The following is a 22,574-nucleotide window of genomic DNA, read 5'->3' on the forward strand; positions in this document are numbered from 1 at the left end:
AACTCTTGTAAACGAGACTATCCCCGGTCTCTTGAGTTCTCACCAAGTTAAACCAAAATACAATTGAGACTTCGAACCTCTCGCAAAGTAATAATCCACCTGGTACCCGTGCACAAACTGATTTTATCGCTCCGTCTCCTCGGTGTCTGACCCAAATTGGATGCATCCCATTCCTTGGCTGCCACTTCGTTGTTAGTTATCTCGACCATTGGTCTCTTCATCCCTTCTGTTGCCCAAGCCCACGTGTGTATGTTTATGTCTTTCAATAGTAGCCATATTATCCTTACTTTTACAGGCTCCTTGAGTACACACGATGCATTGCCTATTTAAAAAACTTCAAGTAAGCGCGACCTGGGTTACATAATATAATGTATCACGCAACAGATTATATATATACAAAAAAAACATTTAACATTTTACGAGCATCGACTGTAGTTGACCATGCTTGCATACAATTTGCACGCAGCTTAATAAATAAGGAAAATTGCAATGTTAAATGCGTAAAGAAAAATAGAATGTAATTCTTGGAAAGGAAAGTGACTATATTGGGTAGAGGCAACGCAGAACGGTGCTCGAAACGTTACAAAATGTAAACAAATTTGCTTCAGGCAAAGGGAAAATAGTAAAACAGGGGTTGAATAAAAAAAAATACAGCGGGTTTTAAAAGGTAAAGGTTCAGCCCTGCAGCTGCTGAGGCGGACGGGCCTCTAGGAGGCTCTCGGGAGCCTCTATGGAAGTTATTCGCCCTCCTACTCTTGCACGAAGTGGTAAACGCGTTGGGAGGAGGACCCACAACTTCCCCCCCCCCCCACCGCACGCGGCCTGGCGAACGACTGTGCCGTCCCCAATTCCACTGCTGGGTGAACAGAGAGGTGGTGGGGGTGGAGGGGGTGGAGGGGGTGGAGGGGGTGGAGGGGGTGGAGGAGGGGTGTAGTTTAAGCATTGGTTCAATTATCGCAGCTGCCTGATCAACCAGGGACCTCTGGATTGCGAGTCTCGTGTTCTAACCAAGACGGCCAGACAGCACCCCCCGAGGAAGATGGAGTGGGGGGGGGGGGCAGGGAGTTGGGACAAACATCGCGACATTTTTTTGAAGCCTTTGTCGTGTATAAAAAGTCATGTAAATGTTAATTTTAATTAATAATTACGTTCAATCTTGCTGTTTTCAATGCATTTGATTATTCGATTTCATGTATTTAAATCATTTGCAATTCATATTTGATTGCGGTAAATCTCTCAATTAAAAAAAACGCGTTATTTTTTTAATAGTTACAGTCTTTGCAGATAAGTTTCCGTCACGTACGCGGGATGTGCGCCAACAAGGTCAACTACGGTGGCTGTAGAAGGCAGACAGAGAAATACGACAAATCGCTACCCTTAAACACCCAGTGGTTCATACAAGTTGAAGGCAATATAGTACTATAGTAATAGAGCAAGTGCAGAATCACAGAACCGGAATTGATAGCTTGAAAGCATTTAGCGCGGATACCATGAATATGTGTCGCTACTTTTGCTGCTAGGATCATCCGGCACTGGACGGAGGTCACTGCCCCCCATACTGGATCTGAGATTGATGTTCTCCTCCATTATTGGCACACTGTGAGTAATTAAAAAAAATCCACATTCCTTCGGCGAGAGCCAACTGCCGTAGTGAACATTTATATTAAGATTAACAGAGACAGTGGAGTTTGTGGCTGAATCAACTCCTGGATGTAGGGAGCAGCAACCCCAAGTAAAGTTAATCGTTTAACAGTAAGCACAGTCGTAGTAGCGATAGATTAAACTCAGTCTCAGGTAAGGCCTACTGAAATATATACCTCTTTTTTAGATGCGACCAGGCCACAAATGATAGCCCAATTAAGTGGCTTATCACGTGGACATTTATAGCAGCCAAATACTCTTAAACGCGTGCCTCTAAATGTGGAGGGAAAAAATCGGAAGAAAAAAAATCCACGCGACCACTGGGAGAGAGAGAAGACGCAAACTCCAAATATCCAGGCGTCGTCAGGGTCCTGATTGAACCCGCGGCCTCCTGCACACCAGGCGAGGTAGTTAACATCTCCTAGCCACCGCAGCGACCGCAGGCCGCTAGCGAGCAAGCGTCTGGAGTGACTCGGCGCGTGCGGCACCACCGAAGCGTTGAACCCGACGACGTCGCAATTTTTATCTTATTTTTTGTGTCCGTCCTCACCAACGAGGGATCCTCCGCAGGACGGGCGGCCCCTCAGCTGGTAGAGCGCCGCCATCCACGGCCACGCGCCACGAGCCGCGGGGGTGCCCCCCGCGATGCGCTCGCGCCCTGCCATGTTGCGGTCCGACGCGCCGGCCAGCGGCTTGCGCGGGCGGCCGCACACTGCAACGCGCGTCGCGCGGGGTGCACACGGAGACAAAGAGACGCCCGACAGCCAATACAGACGGGCCACGGTTAGATGTGTGGAGCGGTGGGACGAGTTTATAGCAATGTGGACTTCAATAATAATATCAATATATATATTTTTTTTAAAATACGTGTTGAACTTCTGAAATTTCTTTCACACACCGTACGTAGCCAGCCGCGCTAATCGGAGGTACGGGGGAAAGGCAACAAATTAAACCCGATCGTCTCAGAGCTGTGCACTTGACACAGATATTCTTCTGTGACTATTCCAACTGAAGACGGAAGCTTGTGTTGCCTCCGAAACGTCGTGGTTTAATTGTTTTCTTTTATTTTGTTTTATTTTATCTACGTGACTTTACCGAATAAAACCAGAGAGTATAAACACAAGCAGTTTTAATGAAATTATTAAAACCGGTGGCAATGTGGCCGATCAGCGGTGAAGCGAGCAGCTCGCAATCGGAGATTTGTGGGTTCGAGTCCTGGCTTGGGGGTTGAAACAACCTCATCCTCCCTCTAGGGTTGTTAAAATGAGTCCCACCTTTTAGGAAATCAACAGTGGATGCCCGATGGACACACTTGCCCTTGCTGCACGAATGTGAAATTTCCACCACCGGCTAAGGGCTGGTATATAGGAGATGAACACCAATGCTCATTCGAACAAGAAATCACGTTGGCGTTTGAAAAATGATGACAAACGCAGTCCCAATTACAAAAAAAAGACGCAACGATTTAATTTTTCCCATCCGATCGGGCTGCAAGCGATACACCGACGCTTTGCACAAAAGCCAAATGTACAACCAGCCCAACGGCTCCCTACTAAACAACCGCCCTGCTGCTCCTCAACACGCACGCAACACACGCAGAACACACGCACAACACGCGCGCAATACACGCAGAACACACGCACAACACGCGCGCAATACACGCAGAACACGCGCGCAACACACGCAGAACACACGCACAACACGCGCGCAATACACGCAGAACACACGCACAACACGCGCGCAATACACGCAGAACACGCGCGCAACACACGCAGAACACACGCACAACACGCGCGCAATACACGCAGAACACACGCACAACACGCGCGCAATACACGCAGAACACGCGCGCAACACACGCAAAACACACGCACAACACGCGCGCAACACACGCACAACACGCGCGCAACACACGCACAACACGCGCGCAATACACGCAGAACACACGCACAGCGCGCAAAATGACCGTGTGCTTCTGTCAGCGAGCAGCCCTATGGGAATAGAAAAGAGCCGAACGAAGGACGCCCCCGACGAGATGAAAAGGCAGGACGCAGGTGGCACAATCTGCCGAGCCGTGGCCACGATCGGCCGCATGCTGAGTTGACGGCATCGCGGAGTGCCCGACGCGAGCGCGACGAATCCGAGCGCGTTCCGTCACAACGTGAACTCTTCCTCGGAGGTGGCAGAGGATGGGGCAGGAGGAGGATCGAGGAGGAAGGGGGGGATCGTTAGAGATTGGAGAGAGTCAGGGTCTGGTTAACTTTGCGACAGATAAACAAAGGGATAAATGAAAGCCTCACACACGATCGCCATCATCGTCATCGTCTGGTGTGTTGTAATCAGCTGCTGCATCGTCATCATCATAAGCAGCTACATCATCAACACAAGCATCATCATAATGAAAATCTGCATCATCAGCAATCAATCTCCCACATTGTCCAGATGTCTTGGAAGAGGTGGAAGTCATAAACATATAAAGAACAACATTCTTTGGGTCCTTCGGTAAAGGCACGTAGATAGAAAAAGAATAAAATAATAAAAATATCACGACATTTCGATCGCAACACAAGCAATCGAAACGTCGTGATATTTTTATAATTCTTTTTCTATCTACGTGGCTTTACCGAAAGACCCAAATAAAATGGATTCCTGCAGTCACGAAAGCTTTAAGTCAAGATATGAATTACAACATCCGTGAATCTACTGGACATCTGTGAAAAAGACATTTATAGCTCACCAGATTACTCCAGTATAAATACAATATTTTTGATTCTGATATATTTATAAGTCACACAGAGTGAAAGTCCTGTAACAATTGAACATGCTCACAGTCCCTGCAACATGCCGATGTGCACATCTCCCACGTGAGTTGCGATTTAAAGGCACGCCACAAGTGGTGCAATTCGTGGCCATGCAACTATGGACCAAATAGTGAACCACTTTAGTCTGCACTCCATCAACGGAGGTGCAGGAACAGCAAAACGACACCAACTCTCTGCTGAAGCCCTCTCGTGAGTGGCAAACATTTTACCATCAGCAAGAACAGAATCGAATTACAAACGCGACATTTGATTGTCAATGAGCTATTGCACTGCGCGATAATTAAATTCCAGCACGTCGAAATCATCGTTTGCCATCGTCGTCCCCATCGTAGTTACCGTCCCTTCGCTCTGCCGCTCGCAAGGCAGGGCGCAGCTGGGACGCTTCAGGGATCACGCGTGGGCTCTCGCTAGCCGCTAGACGCGCCAGACGTAAACCGTCCCGGCGATAAAACGCGGCCGATGGACGATGTTTTTCTAAGCGCCGTCACCGCCGAGCGTAAACAAGAGGGAGTCTGCTTCTCGGAGCACGCACTCACACACACACACAGGGCTCACGCGGCTTGCAAAAAAAAGGTGGCCAGAATAGAGCGGAGATTGTTCTGTGAACAGCGACGTTCTGCGCTGCTCCGCGGAAACGCACAAAGACATAGAGGCGTGCGTGTCCCAGGGCTCATGAAACGACGTATCAGGTAAAGGCGCAGCCCTGAATTGTTTGTTGCAGCACTAGAGAGGGCACTAGAAAGCCCTTGTAAGAGGGTATTTTTGGCCTACTCTTCCATGCTGGTCAGACATTTCGGGAAGAGACGGCGGGAGCACCCGCACTTTACCCCACAGCACGCGCCCTGCCGAACGGCTGACCGCGGTGAACACGTTGACACTGCTACGTGGACAGAGGCGGCCAGGGGCAGGGGGTTTAAGAACCTTGCACCGTTGTCTCAACTGCCACGCCGGGAGATATAACTGGCGACTTCTGGATCGCAAGTCGAGGATGACGCTAACCGTTACACGGTCTCCGGGGCATCTGTGAAAAAAGAGCTTTATAGCTCATCGGATTTCTCCAGTACTAATAGTGATTCTGATTCTGATATTACGGCAGTTCCATGAATAAAAAGCAGTATGACATTTTCCGAAATGCACTCGCAGCTTATTATTAGACATTTGATATATGCCTATGTATCGGTTTGTGTGACATAATAATCAATTATGTACAACATTTACGCATTGAACAACATTGATTATTACACACGCGACCCAATGCACGCGTCCACGGGCTTCGAGAATCGATACAAATCCATGAATTCGCGTGTCGTTACACCCCTACAATATAAGGGATCAGTACGTACTCAAAAAAACATTAAACAGTGGAAAAAAAAGTCACACCAGACAGCGATCATTAAACCTCATAATACATTGTTTTCGTGACATTAAACACAACGCAAGAGACCCATCTCATGAAATGGCATGCCAGGTGATTCAATGATGAAATGGTCAGTGCCTTGCCATAAGCCTATCGCAATATCTATAACAAGCTGCCAGGAGAGTCCACGGGGTGATGAATATTACTGCAAATGATAGCGCCCCATCATTTCCTGGAAGGACGTGACACTGACCACGACAATAAAGATGACTAATGAAAAAGGTTTAAAAAGAAGCGTGAATGGGGAACGTTCATTGTGCACGTACCCCGGTCACCAATGACCAGCACACAAAAATGAATCTCATAAAGCTAAGTTTGTTTCGGCGGAGGAAAAAAAAAACCGTTCGGATAACTTCCAGCTCAGAGAATTAGAGCTGGCGGTGAAACAAACATTACTCGCATATGGCACAGCGGGTGGAAAGACGTCGCTTGATGGGATCTCGGAGGTAGCTCTGTGATATCCGCTTTCTTTTAGACCGTTCTCGAACATGGAGCATTGCGACTGCTTCCTCCCTCCCCTCCCCGGAGAGATACAAATGGATACTTTGTCACGTGGCACAAAGCCGACAGGACCACGATTGGAGAGGGGAAACAATTGGGATAGCGTTGATGGGAAAAATGGCAACAAGTTAAACACAAAGAAAATAAGGGGGGGGGGGGGGGAAGAGTGCTAACGGGATGTGAATCATGCCCGTCTGCATTCTCGTACTATTTTCGGCCAACAAGAAATGATAAAAAGCCTCCCTTTGGACTGAATGAAGGCCCTGTACCATTGGGTACAAGTTTCTTTTTTTGTGTGTTTACGAATTTTGTTTAAAACGATGTCCAATCGAAATCCCTGTTGCAAGTGGGGGGGGGGGGGGGAGGGACGGTTGCCATGGCAATGTTAAGGAAAATCATGGTGCATTATGGGAAAAAATTGCAAGCTGGGACGATGAGGGGGGTCTGGGAGGGGGGTTGTGGTGCAAGGACAACGGGGAAATGCTCCTGGGTGGCTGATGTAAACATCGCTGACAAGTTATCACAAACTGCCGAGGCGTGTGTCTGTGTGGGCGTGTGTATGTGTGTATCTATGTGTGTGTGTGTCTGTGTTATTGTTTCTGTGTGGCCTAAATACTTGAGTGGCAAAACCTAAGCGAGGGTGGTTTGGTTGGTGGTGGTGATGCAGAAGCAAAATTGGTTTTCTGCATTTTGAGCGCCACTCATCTGCTAGCAAATCCCTCCTTTATGCTTCAAGCTCAGCTTCTGAGCACGCGAATTGGATAAACACATTACACGCATTTACATTTCTGGGACCGAGTTCATGGTGGACTGGGACAACAGACTAGAGAGAAAAATATTTTTACTTCTCATTGCCATTCACAAGGACACTGCTACCTTATAAGCTGACAACATGCAAGACGCTAATGGTCACGGCAATGTATTTTCTTCAGAAGTAAATCACAAGCCGGCGACTCCAACTTCTCTGAGGAAGGCTGTCCTATACAATGGGTGGCTAATAATACAATTGGATAATATTGTAGAGCCCTTTGTCAATCCACAATAGGATAAAGGCCCTCCCAAGCCGTGTTGGTCATGGGGGGGTTAATATGACCACACTTCATCAAGCATGGGCTGTGCAGGCTTGTGAAGGGTAGATATGACTCGCCACTGACGTGACCCGTGGCTAGAATCGAACTCGGGTTGTTAGGTTCATCGGCGAGAGCCCTAACCACTGCGCCACCGTTCAAACCCACAACGTGTGGCTTCGAGACTGCATTATTCATTTTTGGGTCAGATTGCATTCGTAAAATGTGTATCGTGTACCCTCCACCACCCGACAGCCAATTAATAAAGTTGTCACGTGATGAACACGCGCTCCAATGTGTTACTGCTTCAGCAGCACCGCCGGTGTGATGGGAGGCAATCAACAACATTCAACAATTGGGAACCGAAATGTTGTGGATTGAGCATCGTGTGGAGAAGGGTCGACGACACACATTGCACTTGTGCGGGCTGACCCAAAAATCAACGTTGGTCACGAAAGCCTACGCTGTTATAAGTGACTGCGATTCATCTTACGAAATGAATAATAACACAACTAATTGCCAAACCTACAGTTACACTTCAACATTTTCAGCCTTCATGAATAAGGGACAATGCCTGAAACGATCGTTCATTGCGCGTTCATTTTTCAGTTCATAGGCCAGTGATTGTTGGTGGTGCGCTACCTACAGTATAAATAAAAGTGAAATCAAGCTTATGCTTGGGCATACATGTTTACGTGTGAAAATGTGAACACACGTAAGACTACTTGTTCATACAGGAATGGATACTTGCGTGTATGTATGTGTGTATATATGTGTGTGGTGTGTGTGTGTGTGTGTTTACTTGGATTGCAGTGGCAACAGTGTTTACACACTGAGCTGTGAATTTGGCGAGTTGGATTCCTGGCCACAGATAATACCAGTTGTGAGGAGTGTCCGAACTGGTCCTGGTGTGAGTATCTGAACTGGTCCTAGTGAGGGGTATATTGAACTGGTCGTGGGCCTTCCCCAACTTAATCTTACTAATTATTACCACCCAATGCGGAGACAAAGGTGGTTTGGCATGGTGCTGGCCACACTATCCCTTTGTGTACCATTCTAAACTAAATAGCTGCTCGCTCAGGGCAAATGTCCCAAAAGTCTATCAGGGATGTTCGTCTTTGTTTGCATGGGGCTCTCTATATGACATAGCCCAAACATTTTTTCATCTCGTACAGATGACATTAACTTTTATAATTGTATTGTTTTATAATTTTTAGAGATTAATATATAAGCCTAATTATTTTTCTGGAGGAGGTTCAAAGGCAACCAACTCCATTTTGACCTTGCCAAATATAATTTTTAAAATACATTATTATTTGAGTGCCCTTCCTCAAGTGAATGATGCACATTCAATGGCGATTCAAGCTTCAGACTTGGGAAAGCAACTGACATAGCATTGCACAGTTGAGTAATGATGACCAACATTATTGTTGTTACGAACCCGCCGTGCGAAAGTGGGCCCCTCTATCGCGTGTAAACTTTAACCCCTCGGCACCCAAAGTCGGGCCCCCTTCCTACACTGGAGGTGCACTGGGGAGCCACAGTGGTGAGATGTTAACTACCTCGCCCAGTGTATAGGAGGTCGTAGGTTCGATCCCGATCCTGACGCCTGCTGCTGTATATTTGGAGTTTGCGTGTCTCTGTCCCCGTAATCGCATGGATTTTTCTCCGGGTCCTCAAGTTTTTCTCTCCACAATTAGAATAAAATTCACGCGTTTAGAGTCATTTGGCTGATATACATTTCCACATGATAAGGCACTTTGTTGAGCTGTCATTTGTGGCCAGGCCGCTTCTGAAAAAGAGCTACATAGCTCAGTGGGCCTTACCTGAGAAAATAACATAAAAAGTTTAGTTTAGTTTAACATTAAACAGTTTCTGACACATTTCAAAGAAGCCACGTATTTTAATTTTAAATGTTACATTTACGATCGGCACAGATGTACTCGTGTGGTGTGCAATGTTCACAGGGTGCACTCTCATCATCGTAGTAAAAAAAATGCGTGGGTATAAAATGTAATAAATAGGAACGTAAGTTGTCAAGTTGTGCCCTCAGCAGAGACCCCGTGTACGGTGGTACTGCTGCTGCTGCTATAGACGTCTCAGGGCAGAGGTTTTAACGGATCGTGCACCCACAGCTCAGGTTTGATTACGGTGACGTGGTTAAATGGAGTGCGCTAAGGTCAACGCTCATTCCAGCATCGCTACCAATATATAACAGTTACAATCACGAACCTTCCACCCGACCGTGAATCATCGTTGCTCCCTGAATGTGCGTCACAAAAGCTCAGTCTCTTTAAACACATCTATCGTACACCTATAATATATATAAAGCAGTCCTTAGATAGATAACAAACGGAGAACGCTATGACTTTTGAAAACACGAAAGTTGGGAGTGTGACATTTTGTTGTTTGCTGTTTATAAATCGTGCCATGGGAGATGGAAAAAGTTCTTCAAATCTCTCACAGAAAGAGGGTCACATTACGTCACCTTCTGTCGGGGAACGGAGCTGAGAGATGAGAACATAGAACGTACTTCTGAATTCCCTGCAATAAGCCTCTTATCCACAATAGGTGCTACGCCTTTTTGGGTGCCCTGTACAGAGAATATTTATTGCATTGGGGCCAAACTGGAATTTACTCATCGTTTGGAAACTGCTAAATGGCACGGTTAATCGTATTTAATGTGGATTTTAATGCTATTGGATGTAACCTTTTCTGAGATCTTTTCAAGTGACTTTTATACCCATACATCAGGGGCACACTTCTTACAGAGAAATGTTCACTGCGGGTCAGTCAAGCTGATATGTTTAATCCCCAGAGATGCGATTGAGTAAAATTCGATTTAAAAAAGAAAATAATTTTAAAAACTTTTTTTTTATTTGGGATTGGATTGAGACTTCTTGCGCTTGAGAACCCCGGCTTAATCAAATGTCCAGATTTCAAACTCAGCGGGACCAAATCAGCCTACCGACACAGTCATTATGAGAGGCCTGAGCCAATGTGCAACTTGATTATTTTAATGGTTTCCAATTAAAGTTGAATTTCAACTTGAGCATTACTAAACTGAAACTATTTTTATTTCACCAGGTAAGGTCCACCGAGCTATATAGCTCTTTTTTAGAAGCTACCTGGTCACAAATTATAGCGCAACAATGTGGCTATTCACGTGGAAATGTGTAGCAGCCAAATTCTCTGAACGCGTGATGTTGATTCTAAATGTGGAGAAAACCCGGAGGACCTGGAGAATAATCCATGAAACCACGGGGAGAGAAACATGCAAACTCCAAATATACAGGCATCAGGGTCGGGATCGAACCCACGACCTCCTGTATACCAGGCGAGGTAGTTAACATCTCGCCACCGCGGCTCCCTGCTCTGTCTGTCTGTCCCTTAGCTCTGTCCGTCTGTCCATCTGCAGCGGGTGGTCAAAATAACTCCCGTAAGGATAATACAATATAAATACAATTTTGGTATAAAGTTGTTTTGCTATGGGACTTACCCTAGAGAAAATAAGACGCGATGATAAAAGCTTTGCCCAAAACTTGGCGATTAAAAAAAACCCTCCAGTGCTAAACAGATAAGACTGTTTGGCCAATGCGATGATGTCACACACTTCCCGTGGCACCAAACACGTGCGACACCATCTCATTGTGCACTTCGGAAGGCCGTGTTATTATCACTCGTTAAATATTTTTTCCGAGGACATACAGGATTTGGACAGCGCTGCGGAATCCATGCGTGCGCATGACTTTTCGCCGTCTCTAAAACTCAAACTCATCCACGTCGGGCGGCGGCGCCTCCATCTGCTCCCGGATCCAGGAGACGTAGTTGGCGAGGCGCGTGTACACGCCGTAGAGGCCCTCGCGGCCGCACTCGCCGGGGCCTCCCCACGACACGAGGCCCCGCACCACCCAGCGCTGCCCGGGCCCCACCTGGCCCCTGCGACTGCCGCCCTCCATCCCGTCTCCCGCACCGAAGCCCAAATCCCCAGCGCTGCTCTCTACCCTCCTACCCTCCCCTTCGCTCTCGCCACCGCTCCTGCCCTCTCCCAACGTGCTCCGTCCCTCGGCTGCGCTGCCGCCCTCCACGCCGCTGCCCACCGCGGTGTCGCCGCTCTCGAGCCGGACGAAAGCGCCACCACTGTCGCCTACGCACGTGTCGCGGCCGCCCTCCTTGTAGCCAGCGCAGAACATGTTGTCCGTGAGGCGGTAGCTGGGCCGGGGGCCGAGCGCCTGCCGGAAGCCCTCCTCGCACTCCTCCGCCTCCACCACGGGCAGCTTTACGTACTGCAGCGTGGGGGACACCATGGACGATGACGACGACGAGGACAGAGGCGATGACATGTTTTGCCAGGCGGTGGAACCCCAGCCCGACACAACGCCCAAGTCGCCCGGGCGCAGCGCATCGTCGAGGGCTCCTCCTCCCTTGCCGTCGCTGTTCCCCTCCCCCCCCGTCTCCTCGGCATCGCGTCGCGCGGAGGCCTCCCCGGCCGGCGCCTCCGCCAGGGTGGGTCCCGGCACGAGGTGGTCCACCGCTTGCTGCGGCGTCTGCGCGTGCGGGAGGAAGACGTGGACCCTCTGCGGCCGCGGAGTCCCTGACGGCACCGACGGGCCGCCGCGGCTCGGGGCGCCGTCCAGGAGCGGCGCTCCGTCGTCGTCTCCGTCCGACGCCGGACCGAAGCTGTCCCCCCTTTCCAGCGGCTCCGTGTCTCCGGCGCCTTCCAGGACGAACCCCGCCCGCGAGCGCATCCTCTCGTCCCTCTCTCCCTCCCGCCCGAGAGGAAGGTGCTGCGGGTGGCGCGGAGAATCGGTGACCCGAGGCCGCTCCTTCTCCGTCGCAGCGGCCGCGGGGGGCAGGCACACGGGCATGACCAGCGGGCCGAGATGCACGGCCTCCCGCAGTTCGATCAGCGCCACGTCGTTGTCGTAGGTTTTGGGGTCGAAGCGCGGATGGAGGATGATTCTGGCCACCTCCGGCCGGAGCGCGGATCCCGCGTGCTTGTCCGTGCCCCCGCTTCTACCGCCACCGTCGTCACCGCCACCACCACCACCGCCACCACCGCCTCCTCCATCACCACCACCACCACCACCGCCTCCATCACCACCACCAACACCTCCACCGTAGGGGTCATCGTACTCATCTCCGCCGCCCCGCCGTGCGTCCCCGGCCGGCTCGGGCCCATCCCTGACGCGCACGTCCGTGAAGCCAAGGTAGACGCGCAGGCTGTCGGGCGGCACCGCCTCGACGGCCCAGCGAGGCGCCGGGAGCAAGAACGGCGACGCCCCCGCCGCCGCCGTCGCCGCCGACGACGAGAACGCCGCCGAGAGCGAAGAGGAGCGGGTGCGTCGCCACGGCAGCAGGACGTGCGCCGCCGTGAGCAACCATCGCGGCGCGAGGAGCGCGGCGCCGCCGAACCACGGCTCGGAGTTGACGCGCGCCGGGTCGCGGGCCACCACCAGCGCCTGCCATGGGAAGGCGCCGGGCTCGGCCGCGAGGCCGCCCACGATCCGCTTGCGCAGCGGAGGAAGGTGGCGGCTGGGGCGGCCGCAAACTGACGCACAGCGCAATGCAACTACGGTTGCCAACCTGTCCTGGCTTTCTCGGGATTGTCCTTTTTTTTACGTTAGCTGCTGTCCTGGGAAAAAAAAAACTAATCTGTACGTCTCCTCTGGGACGTGAAAAGTCCAGGGGGTTTTAGTGTTTGTTTGTCAGTCGTATAATAATAGTAATTATAATGAAGATACAGCACGCTGCTCAAGACAATGCATTCGCGTGAATTCTCCCCTCTTGCTGGTACTGTGAAATATCCTTCATCTTCACATGATATGCCCCAGGAGCTCTGTGGTTGTTACCCGATCTGTCACAGATGCTTGGGTAAATTCGTGAGAAAAGCGGCAGTGTAGCCAAACTCAAACTCTCGGAGTGTACCAACGTAATACGTTTATGACTCGGCTTGCAAACAATTCGTATTTACTACAATACATGAAAATAAAATCAAATATTATATAATACCGAGGAATAAATTAACTTGAAACATATAAATTTTGATTTAAAGCTTTTGTGACTGCAGGGATTCATATTCTTGGTTCTTTCCCTTCTATGTGACTTTACCGAAAGAACAAAATTTTTTAAACATATATATAAGGACTTACTTCATTTAGAGGCATTTTGGAGCAGTGCAATACAGTATTTTACTGTACTACAACTATAGAGTAAATAATGTACTAAATTATGGCTGCTTGGCCATTCACATTAAAAAAAATAATTGGCGGTGAAACATTTGAACTACTTTATTATTCGCATATTTTGTATTCTCTTAAATCTTTAGATTTCCCCAAAAACACTCTGTAAGATGCAGGACGGACAGGGTACGCCCGCCCTTAAAATGTCACGGGCGAATTTTTGAACTTCAGCAAAAAAAACATGTTAAAAGGATAAATTGAAATATTGATGTAAATAAGAGGAAGCAGAGGGGTATGTGGACTTCCATATTTGTCGCTGTGAAGCAGCCGTCTGAGATCAGGAGAACCAGAAGTGATTTGTTGGAGCTTAACGCGCTAATGATGCTGAAAGTTTATAGGCGCGGTGTAATTATTCTCGCAGCGTCCCATCCCACACCTCCCCTCCCCGTCGTGCCCAGCAAAGACACGAGCGGGGTGTTCATACTCAAACCCAGAGGCGGCAGGGATGGTTCTCCTGAGACCTACGCAATCTTGCTGCCGGTCACTGCGGGGAGCCGCCGTCAGGGCGTTATATATGCCACGCCGGGCGCAACAACACGCACGCAGACTCGTGCGATTGTTAGTGCTGACCGGCCGCGCTCCTGTGATCGTTAGTATGCACCAGGCTCGCCAGTGTGATCGTTAGTACCCACCAGGCTCGCGAGTGTGATCGTTAGTACCCACCAGGCACGCCAGTGTGATCGTTAGTACCCACCAGGCTCACCAGTGTGATCGTTAGTACCCACCAGGCACGCCAGTGTGATCGTTAGTACCCACCAGGCTCGGCAATGTGATCGTTAGTACCCACCAGGCTCGCCAGTGTGATCTTTAGTACCCACCAGGCACGCCAGTGTGATCGTTAGTACCCACCAGGCTCGCCAGGTTGATCGTTAGTACCTACCAGGCACGCCAGTGTGATCGTTAGTACCCACCAGGCTCGCCAGGTTGATCGTTAGTACCCACCAGGCTCGCCAGTGTGATCGTTAGTACCCACAAGGCTCGCCAGTGTGATCGTTAGTACCTACCGGGCTCACAGTGTGATCGTTAGTACCCACCAGGCTCGCCAGTGTGATCGTTAGTACCCACCGGGCTAGCCAGTGTGATCGTTAGTACCCACCGGGCTAGCCAGTGTGATCGTTAGTACCCACCAGGCACGCCAGTGTGATCGTTAGTACCCACCAGGCACGCCAGTGTGATCGTTAGTACCCACCAGGCTCGCCAGTGTGATTGTTAGTACCCACCAGGCTCGCCAGTGTGATCGTTAGTACCCACCAGGCTCGCCAGTGTGATCGTTAGTACCCACCAGGCTCGCGAGTGTGATCGTTAGTACCCACCAGGCTCGCCAGTGTGATCGTTAGTACCTACCGGGCTCACAGTGTGATCGTTAGTACCTACCAGGCTCGCCAGTGTGATCGTTAGTACCCACCAGGCTCGCCAGTGTGATCGTTAGTACCCACCAGGCTCGCCAGTGTGATCGTTAGTACCCACCAGGCTCGCGACTGTGATCGTTAGTACCCACCAGGCTCGCCAGTGTGATCGTTAGTACCCACCGGGCTCGCCAGTGTGATCGTTAGTACCCACCGGGCTAGCCAGTGTGATCGTTAGTACCCACCGGGCTCGCCAGTGTGATCGTTAGTACCCACCAGGCACGCCAGTGTGATCGTTAGTACCTACCAGGCTCGCCAGTGTGATCGTTAGTACCCACCAGGCACGCCAGTGTGATCGTTAGTACCCACCAGGCTCGCCAGTGTGATAGTACCCACCGGGCTCGCCAGTGTGATCGTTAGTACCCACCAGGCTCGCCAGTGTGATCGTCAGTACCCACCAGGCACGCCAGTGTGATCGTTAGTACCCACCAGGCTCGCGACTGTGATCGTTAGTACCTACCGGGCTCACAGTGTGATCGTTAGTACCCACCAGGTTCGCCAGTGTGATCGTTAGTACCTACCGGGCTCACAGTACGGCTTCTTCTCTCCCGTTTCTGGGTTCATCCACACGCCCGTCTCATTGCAAACGAACTTCGCTGTGTGACGGGATGGCAGAAACACAACAACAACAAAAGCGAAAGAAAATGAGACGCAAGTGAGACAAGTGAGACACAATAAGTCGGACGAGGGAGCCAAGCAGTGAGTACACCGGTGGATTCTGAAGCGCTTTCCCAAGCGCCGTTTGTCTGCCCTACCTGTCACAGACACTTGGGTAAAGTCGTAAGATCAGCGGCGGTGTAGCCAAACTCAAACTTAACACTGTGTGCAAACTTAATCATTTCAAGATTCAGTGTGCGAACGATTAAAAAGGGTTTCAATTTGTAATGTCATCGTCACCTCCGGAATCCTGAAACATCTTAGCTCTGGTTTTTAGATCATGTTTTGGGCAATTTAGGTGGTTTTCGTTAAAGTAAATCCCGAATGCCGACGTGACTTCACGTTCATATCGGATAACTTATACGAGAGTTCTCGTGTCCCCTTGTTACAGACAGACTCTCATGCTAACTACAACAATTTTTATTAATTTTACCAGGTAAGGCCCATTGAGCTATCTACCCTCTTTTTTCAGAAGCGATCTGACCACAAATGATAGCTTCAACGAAGTGGCTTATCACGTGGAAATTTATAGCAGCCAAATACTCTAAACGCATGTTTCAAAATTTTGGAGGGAAAAACCGGAGGGCCGGGAGAAAATTCCATGCAACCACGGGGAGAACATGTAAACTCAAAATAAACAGGTGTCGGGATCGAACCCACGACCTCCTGTATACCAGGCGAGGTAGTTAATATCTCCTAGCCACCGTGGCACCCCCCCCCCCCCCCAACGGTGTATCAAAAACAAGAAAGGTTTACGTTTCGTTTTTTTGTTCTATTAATTTCCGTCAGTCAGGCATCACGGAGGAGAAAAATAGCAAATGTGGACAGAAGAGAAAGCAGGGAGAATTTACCGGAGGGTCTTCGTTTTAACATTTCGGGCACATTCCTCGGTTGGGGAGCGGTTATAGTAATTGAACGCGTTAAGGCCCCCCTCAATTATTTACGAATGAGCTTGCGTACGAAAGGTGTTCTAATTAAACCCCCAGCGTCCATGCCGCGCGATGCGACGGGCCCGGACTCAGCCAAGCGTCGAGTGAATTGTGGCGGTTGGGGCCTTGAGGTCAGACCCCTCTCACCCAGTGTTCCAAATTTCAATGATTTTTCCCGGGCAAAAAGTGAAACAAATATAATAAAGCTGGCTAGCACCTCACATATACTGCATCCTGTTGCCACCCCCGCTCCAATTTCAATCTAAAATTCAATTCCATTATAAAAAGCAAGGTACGACTTTGTTGATATCAAGATATTTATTTTTTAATCAAGGGAAACCTGCATCGAATAAAATAATAAAAACAACAACAAACAGGATCCGGAGTCGCAGATTGAAACGCAGAGTTAAATATCAGCACGGCAAACGTCACAAGAGATGTTCTGGAGTGATCAAATACAGTTTCTCACTTAAATCAAAAACATTTGTCAGATCATAGAGGTCCTAGAGATCAGCGATTAAATCACAGAGTTAATTTATGCACCCTCCCACCCCCTCAATTTTTTCAAGGTATTTAATTCCTATAGCTATGCTAAAAGTCTTCACGAATCATAAACCTTTCACAAACACTAAGAAGACGTTAAACGGTAATGCTGCACGAAATATATGAGGGCAAATGTGAACTTTATCAAGAAGCAGTGTTTACTAACCACTCCAGAATGTAAGAGGGTGGCCTTGGTTGTTGTGCGGTTCACGTTGTCACGGTCGTGTCCCCACGCAGCCCCCAATTTCGTGCTTTTTGAACTTTCATCAAAGATCTTTGTCGCAAAAAACCAAGACGTCGCATATCTCAGCAGGAATTTGCCCGTTTGTGAACAAAATTAATCTGTAAGGAAATATCCCGAATGTGCGTACTGTATTGAAAACCGGGCTAATGCGGTACTGTTATTAATCAGGGTTGGAGCGATGGATAGTGAACCGTGCTCTAAACCCAGCGACCTGAATTTGATTACCAGCCCCGGTGAGTGACCTTTGAACCATTTCTCCTGACCCCTAGCCTTTCTCCAACCTGCATTGCCCAGCGAGGTGAAGTACGGTAAAAATATATAAATAAACACGGCTTGCGGGAATCCTTCATTCAGCAGTAGATTGAGAAAGGGCTGTAATTATTATTATCATCATACATCAGTGGCACATACATCGAGTCCTGTCAGCGCTACAGCGCCACACACGGAGAACAACACTTGGAGGAAAGGAAACGGAACGTGAGAAGAATCAACGCGACCGTTTTATCCCTACTATTTTATTAGTTTGAACAAAACGTTCTGTTGGCAACAGCACAAGAGCCCCAGAGAGAGGGAGGGGAAAGCGAGAGGGGGGGGTCTGGCTCTCATTTTAAAATTGTCTTAAGCCTGATCTGAATCCGCGAGAGTGCTGAAGCTCGATGAAATCTGAGGCGAAGGACCAAATCCCCAAATGAAACTTTCTGTTTGCTTGACAGAATAAAAGGGGACCGTGGTTGGGGAAAGAAGATGAACTCTCCATCCGGGGTGTTGTTAAATGAATTCATAATAAATAAAGAAAAATACCAAATGTTATTTTCGTATTCTTTTTTTGGACGTTACGAAGTTTTAGTTTCGTACTTTTAAATACGTTTACTGCAACCGAAGTGCCGCGCAGCTCAATTGTAAAGTAGAACTTTATCTATTCTTAAGGGGCGATTGGGGAAGGGCATGTTTGATACGAGTGCTGGCAATTTTCCGAGATAGATTTGGCCACAAGAACGGCTTGCATAACATTAAAATAATACATTATGGCTTGCTTATATCCTCAGCTTCCCTTGCAAGACGCCTCTTACAAAGGATGGCCCGCTGCTTTGAAAAATGCCTGGAACTTTGTGAACAGCACCTTTTTCCATGCAAATTTCAATCCATGGACTTTCGCCTGCTTAGCTGGTGCAACCCATTACCCCCCCACTTTCTGGCTGGTGCCAGCTTTTGTCCAACATTTTGAAAAGGTAAAAGTGCAGGCCTGAATTTCCTTGCTTGTGGCCGTTGCTGGCGGACGGGCCTCCACGAGAGCTCGCTGTCTAGAGGCTCTCTCGACAGCGACCTCTGCATTATAAGTCCAGTGTGCCAACGCCGGAACCGTCTCCCGTTACAGCTTTGGTCATGCTCTCTCCAGCTCAATGTCCCGGCATGGCAGTTCGAACGGTGGCGAAATGTCAAATACCTCGCCTGGTACACGGGAGGTCGTGAGTTCAATCCGTGACCCTGACGTCTGTGAATTTGGAGTTTCACACGTTCTCGCCGTGGTCGCGTGGATTTTTCTCCGGGTTCTCCGGTTTCCCCCTCCACATTTAGAAATGTGCATTTAGAGTATTCGGCTGCTCTAAATGTCCACGCTATAAGCCACTTCGCTGAGCTATCATTTGTCGCCAGGTCCCCTTCTGAAAAAAGAGCTACATAGATCAGTGGGCCTTACCCTGGTAAAATAAAAAATAGTTTAGGGAAATAAAAAGGAAGGTTTATTAACCCCCCGCCCCAACCGCCTCTGTCCACTGCAGGATAAACTGGTACCCCACAGTTTGTCGACTGACAGGTCACGTGCAGTGGAGTAAAGTGAGAGTGCTCCCACATTTTTCAAGACGTGTGGCCAGCGTGGAAGAGTTCACCCAAATAATCTCGGGACTGACGCGATGGAGCTCCGTGTAGCGGAAGCGTCCCATCCGCTGGCAGTCGCGTCAGCAAGACAGTGCAAGGGCTGCACCGTTACCCATCATTACTTTTTCATTATTATAATTTTCATACATTTTTTTATATTATTTTCTCATCATTTTACTATTATTTATTGTTATTTTTATTATACTTTCTTAAAATATATATTTTTCATTATTTTCTATACATATTTTATATATTGATTTAAAGCTTTCGTGACTGCAGGGATTCATATTCTTGGTTCTTTCGGTAGACTCACGTAGAAGGGAAAGAATAAAATAATAAATATATTATTTTATTCGTGACTTTACCGAAAGAACCAAGAAAATATATTTTATATATACAAAAAAAATCATTGTCATTCAATTTGGCCAAAATAGTTTCCGGGGATGCGCAAAAACTGAGAAAAACCCCGGGAGGAGCGTGAGGGCAGGGGGCGAGGGGGTCGTGCGGTGGGCCACGTGCAGGCTCACTGGCGCGTTTGGAGCGGAGGTTGTAGTAGGGCTCGTCGCAGGCGTAGTCCACGCTTGCTTGGAACGTCGTGGAGTCGGCTTCCGTGCCTCTGCCGTTGTCAAGCGCCAACGGGGGACCGCAGTCGACGACTTAAAAACACCACCATCAAAAAACGCATCATCATCATCATCACGGTGGCACGGCGGTTTACGCCACGTGCATCACGGGACGGAACAATATTCGGCATTCGATTATTGACTCGGCCGTTTTTCTGCGCGCGGTGTTTGCACGTTTCTCTCCCCCAGTTCTGCATGGGTGGTCCTCCGGGTTCCACAGTTTCCTCGCATGGCTGAAAAGCATTACAAAGTATCTGGCGTTGGCCAAATATCTACTCGTGAAAAATAATCTTGAGGGTTTCCCTGGGTTAACGAGCTTCATATAATAATATGATCATTACCACTCTGAATGTTTCACTGCCAAAGGAGTCGGTGTCGCCACGCTCAAATGTTACAACCAGGTATTTAACTCCGCGCTCATCCATATGTCCTGAGGCAGCGGTGGAAATTCTGCACTTTTATGTCTGAGATCAGTCCATCTAGGCCAGGGGTCAGCAACCAGCGGCTCTGGAGCTGCGCGTGCCTCTTTCAGGAATTCTTCGTGTCGTTATTTATGAAGGACCGCGGTCTGGTTTACACCACGTGCGTTGCGGCTCTTGAAACATTGAGGGTTTTTTTTTTTTACAAATTCGAACAAAAATGGCTCTTCGTGTCATTTTGGTAGGGATGACGATGGTGCTGTTGAAACTGTTTTTGTAAAAACAAAATATACTCAGAATGATTTAATTGGGACCCTCCTACCCTGCCATAATTACTGCACTAACCACATAACACATTGTATGATTACCATCGCCACTGCTGTCATCACATCTATTATTCTCATTGCAATTCAACATTTATTTCATGTGGTGGTGGTTGTTGTTAGTTTAATTTAAGTCCAATTTGCACTTCTGCAGTGGTTATGACAAAGCCTCAATAGGCCCGTGATTTGATTTTAAATGTGTTAAAATGTGTTGAAAATTGTTTTCAAATTACGTTCTTTCGTGTTCCTTCAGCCCGAGACCGAACCGCGCAAAATGCACCCAGCAATGGTATTTGGCCGAACATCCCAAGGACAGGACTCGCTTGAAAACGTCTTGAGACCTCATCCAAAGCGTTCCCGGGTAAATAACTTAATTTTTTCAAATTATTACAGCAGAAGCCCTCTTAACGACCGCCCCCGTTTAGGACTAACCACTTAACGACGGGCCTCCATAGAGCCCAATGTGTTAGATTACCGACCATTCTCCTGTTAACGACGGGCTGTTGGAGGCACAACAAATATGAATGCATTGATTAACATTGCTTGTTTTAATATAACGTGTTTATAATGTTGTTAGTATCATGATGTATTAATATCCATTGTTGAAATGTTATAAAGTAAGTTTTTTGGGTGAAAAAGGCGGAACGAATTAGGCCTTTAACGCGTATTTCCTAAACTCGCTTAACGACAAAATCACATTAACGACCGGCTTCGTGGAGCCAATTTTTGTTGTTCAGAGGGGGCTCTACTGTATAAAGTGCTTCAATTGTTTTGTTTAACACTTATATGGGAATACCGTTTGTAACATGACAACACGTGGATGTTAATAGCTTCAAAAAGTCAAAGAGTCTCCACTTGCTCGCCATCGTTGTCAACGCGTGGCCTGGAATCTTCTCCAGGTGGTCTCCAGAGGTTTCCAGAGCCCGATAGGCGCATTACTTGTGGCATTGTTGCAAATTCTCCGAAGCGTTAACATTTTTTTGAAGCACACTGTAAGTTTCTTTTTTTTTCCTACACATTTTGCTTGGCATCGACACTGTGGGGGGGGGGTGGGGGTAGTCCACCACCCCCACCCCCCCAGCTTGACGCGTGCACCGCCGACTCACTGCGGCAGCTGGGCGCCATCCTGCTCCACGTGCCGTCGCTTTGGCAGGCCATCTGCAGCGAGGGCACCACCTCGTTGTCTTCCTCCTGCCCAGGCCATCGTCATCGAACGTGATCATCATCATCAGCAACATCATCATCATCGTCGTCGTCCGTCCTTCCCGCCCGCACCTCCGGTTAGCACGGTTGGAGTTCCACACACGTACATGAGCTGCAGTTTTTACCTCAACGATTCAACGAATTCAAACGGTCAAGTTATTAACAGGGGCCGTCAATCGCCTCCGTATTATTCTTCTGTCGCTCATACCGTGGTTACTGCTCCCACGATCTTCACTTGCCGATTCCTCCACCCATGCTGAGGACTCAGCCCACCCGACACTGACTGTTTCAGCTAACCCATACATTGTTGTGCAACCGCCACACAGCAGGTCAAGAAACGTTTCTCTTCCTGAAACTTTCCTCGCAAAAATGCCCGACGTTGGAATCCCGTCGCATCGTCTCATTCCCCCAAGTTCTGATAATATCCTTGCTAATCTCAAGAAACCCTTAGCTCGTACACCTTCAACTCGTAACTATTTGTTGCTTGTCGCTTGCCATTTTGGGGCTTTGGGCCTGCCCTCAGCAACCGTGATAAAATAAAAAATACATAAATTCAGTCTTTAATTGGCCTGGAATACGCTCGTGAAAGAGCTAGACCCATGGATGATTCTTCACTTAGCATGACCACTGCAACGATAAAGTTCATCATCGTCTCCATTATT

General features: G+C 48.6%; 2 protein-coding genes across 2 annotated transcripts in view; both read right to left on the reverse strand.

Annotated features, from left to right (window-relative positions):
- LOC142929291 (mannan-binding lectin serine protease 1-like) overlaps positions 1-14,700 on the reverse strand; it is a 30,533-nt gene extending 15,833 nt beyond the window's left edge. The window contains exons 1-2 of the mRNA XM_076070261.1: positions 14,695-14,700; positions 2,192-2,353 (exon numbers count right to left, since the gene is read on the reverse strand). Coding sequence (XP_075926376.1) covers positions 2,192-2,306 — 115 coding nt within the window. The 5' untranslated portion in view covers positions 2,307-2,353; positions 14,695-14,700. The remainder of the gene's footprint in view (positions 1-2,191; positions 2,354-14,694) is intronic.
- Positions 9,332-22,574, reverse strand: part of LOC116946910 (mannan-binding lectin serine protease 1-like) — a 28,680-nt gene continuing 15,437 nt past the window's right edge. The window contains exons 8-11 of the mRNA XM_032962171.2: positions 21,816-21,900; positions 19,872-20,000; positions 15,618-15,692; positions 9,332-12,999 (exon numbers count right to left, since the gene is read on the reverse strand). Of these exons, the coding sequence (XP_032818062.2) occupies positions 11,210-12,999; positions 15,618-15,692; positions 19,872-20,000; positions 21,816-21,900 (2,079 nt within the window). The 3' untranslated portion in view covers positions 9,332-11,209. The remainder of the gene's footprint in view (positions 13,000-15,617; positions 15,693-19,871; positions 20,001-21,815; positions 21,901-22,574) is intronic.

This window comes from Petromyzon marinus, chromosome 28, assembly GCF_048934315.1.
Source record: "Petromyzon marinus isolate PM22_M1 ecotype Great Lakes invasive population chromosome 28, UKy_Petmar_22M1.pri1.0, whole genome shotgun sequence".
In the NCBI taxonomy this organism is placed as follows: Eukaryota; Metazoa; Chordata; class Hyperoartia; order Petromyzontiformes; family Petromyzontidae; genus Petromyzon; species Petromyzon marinus.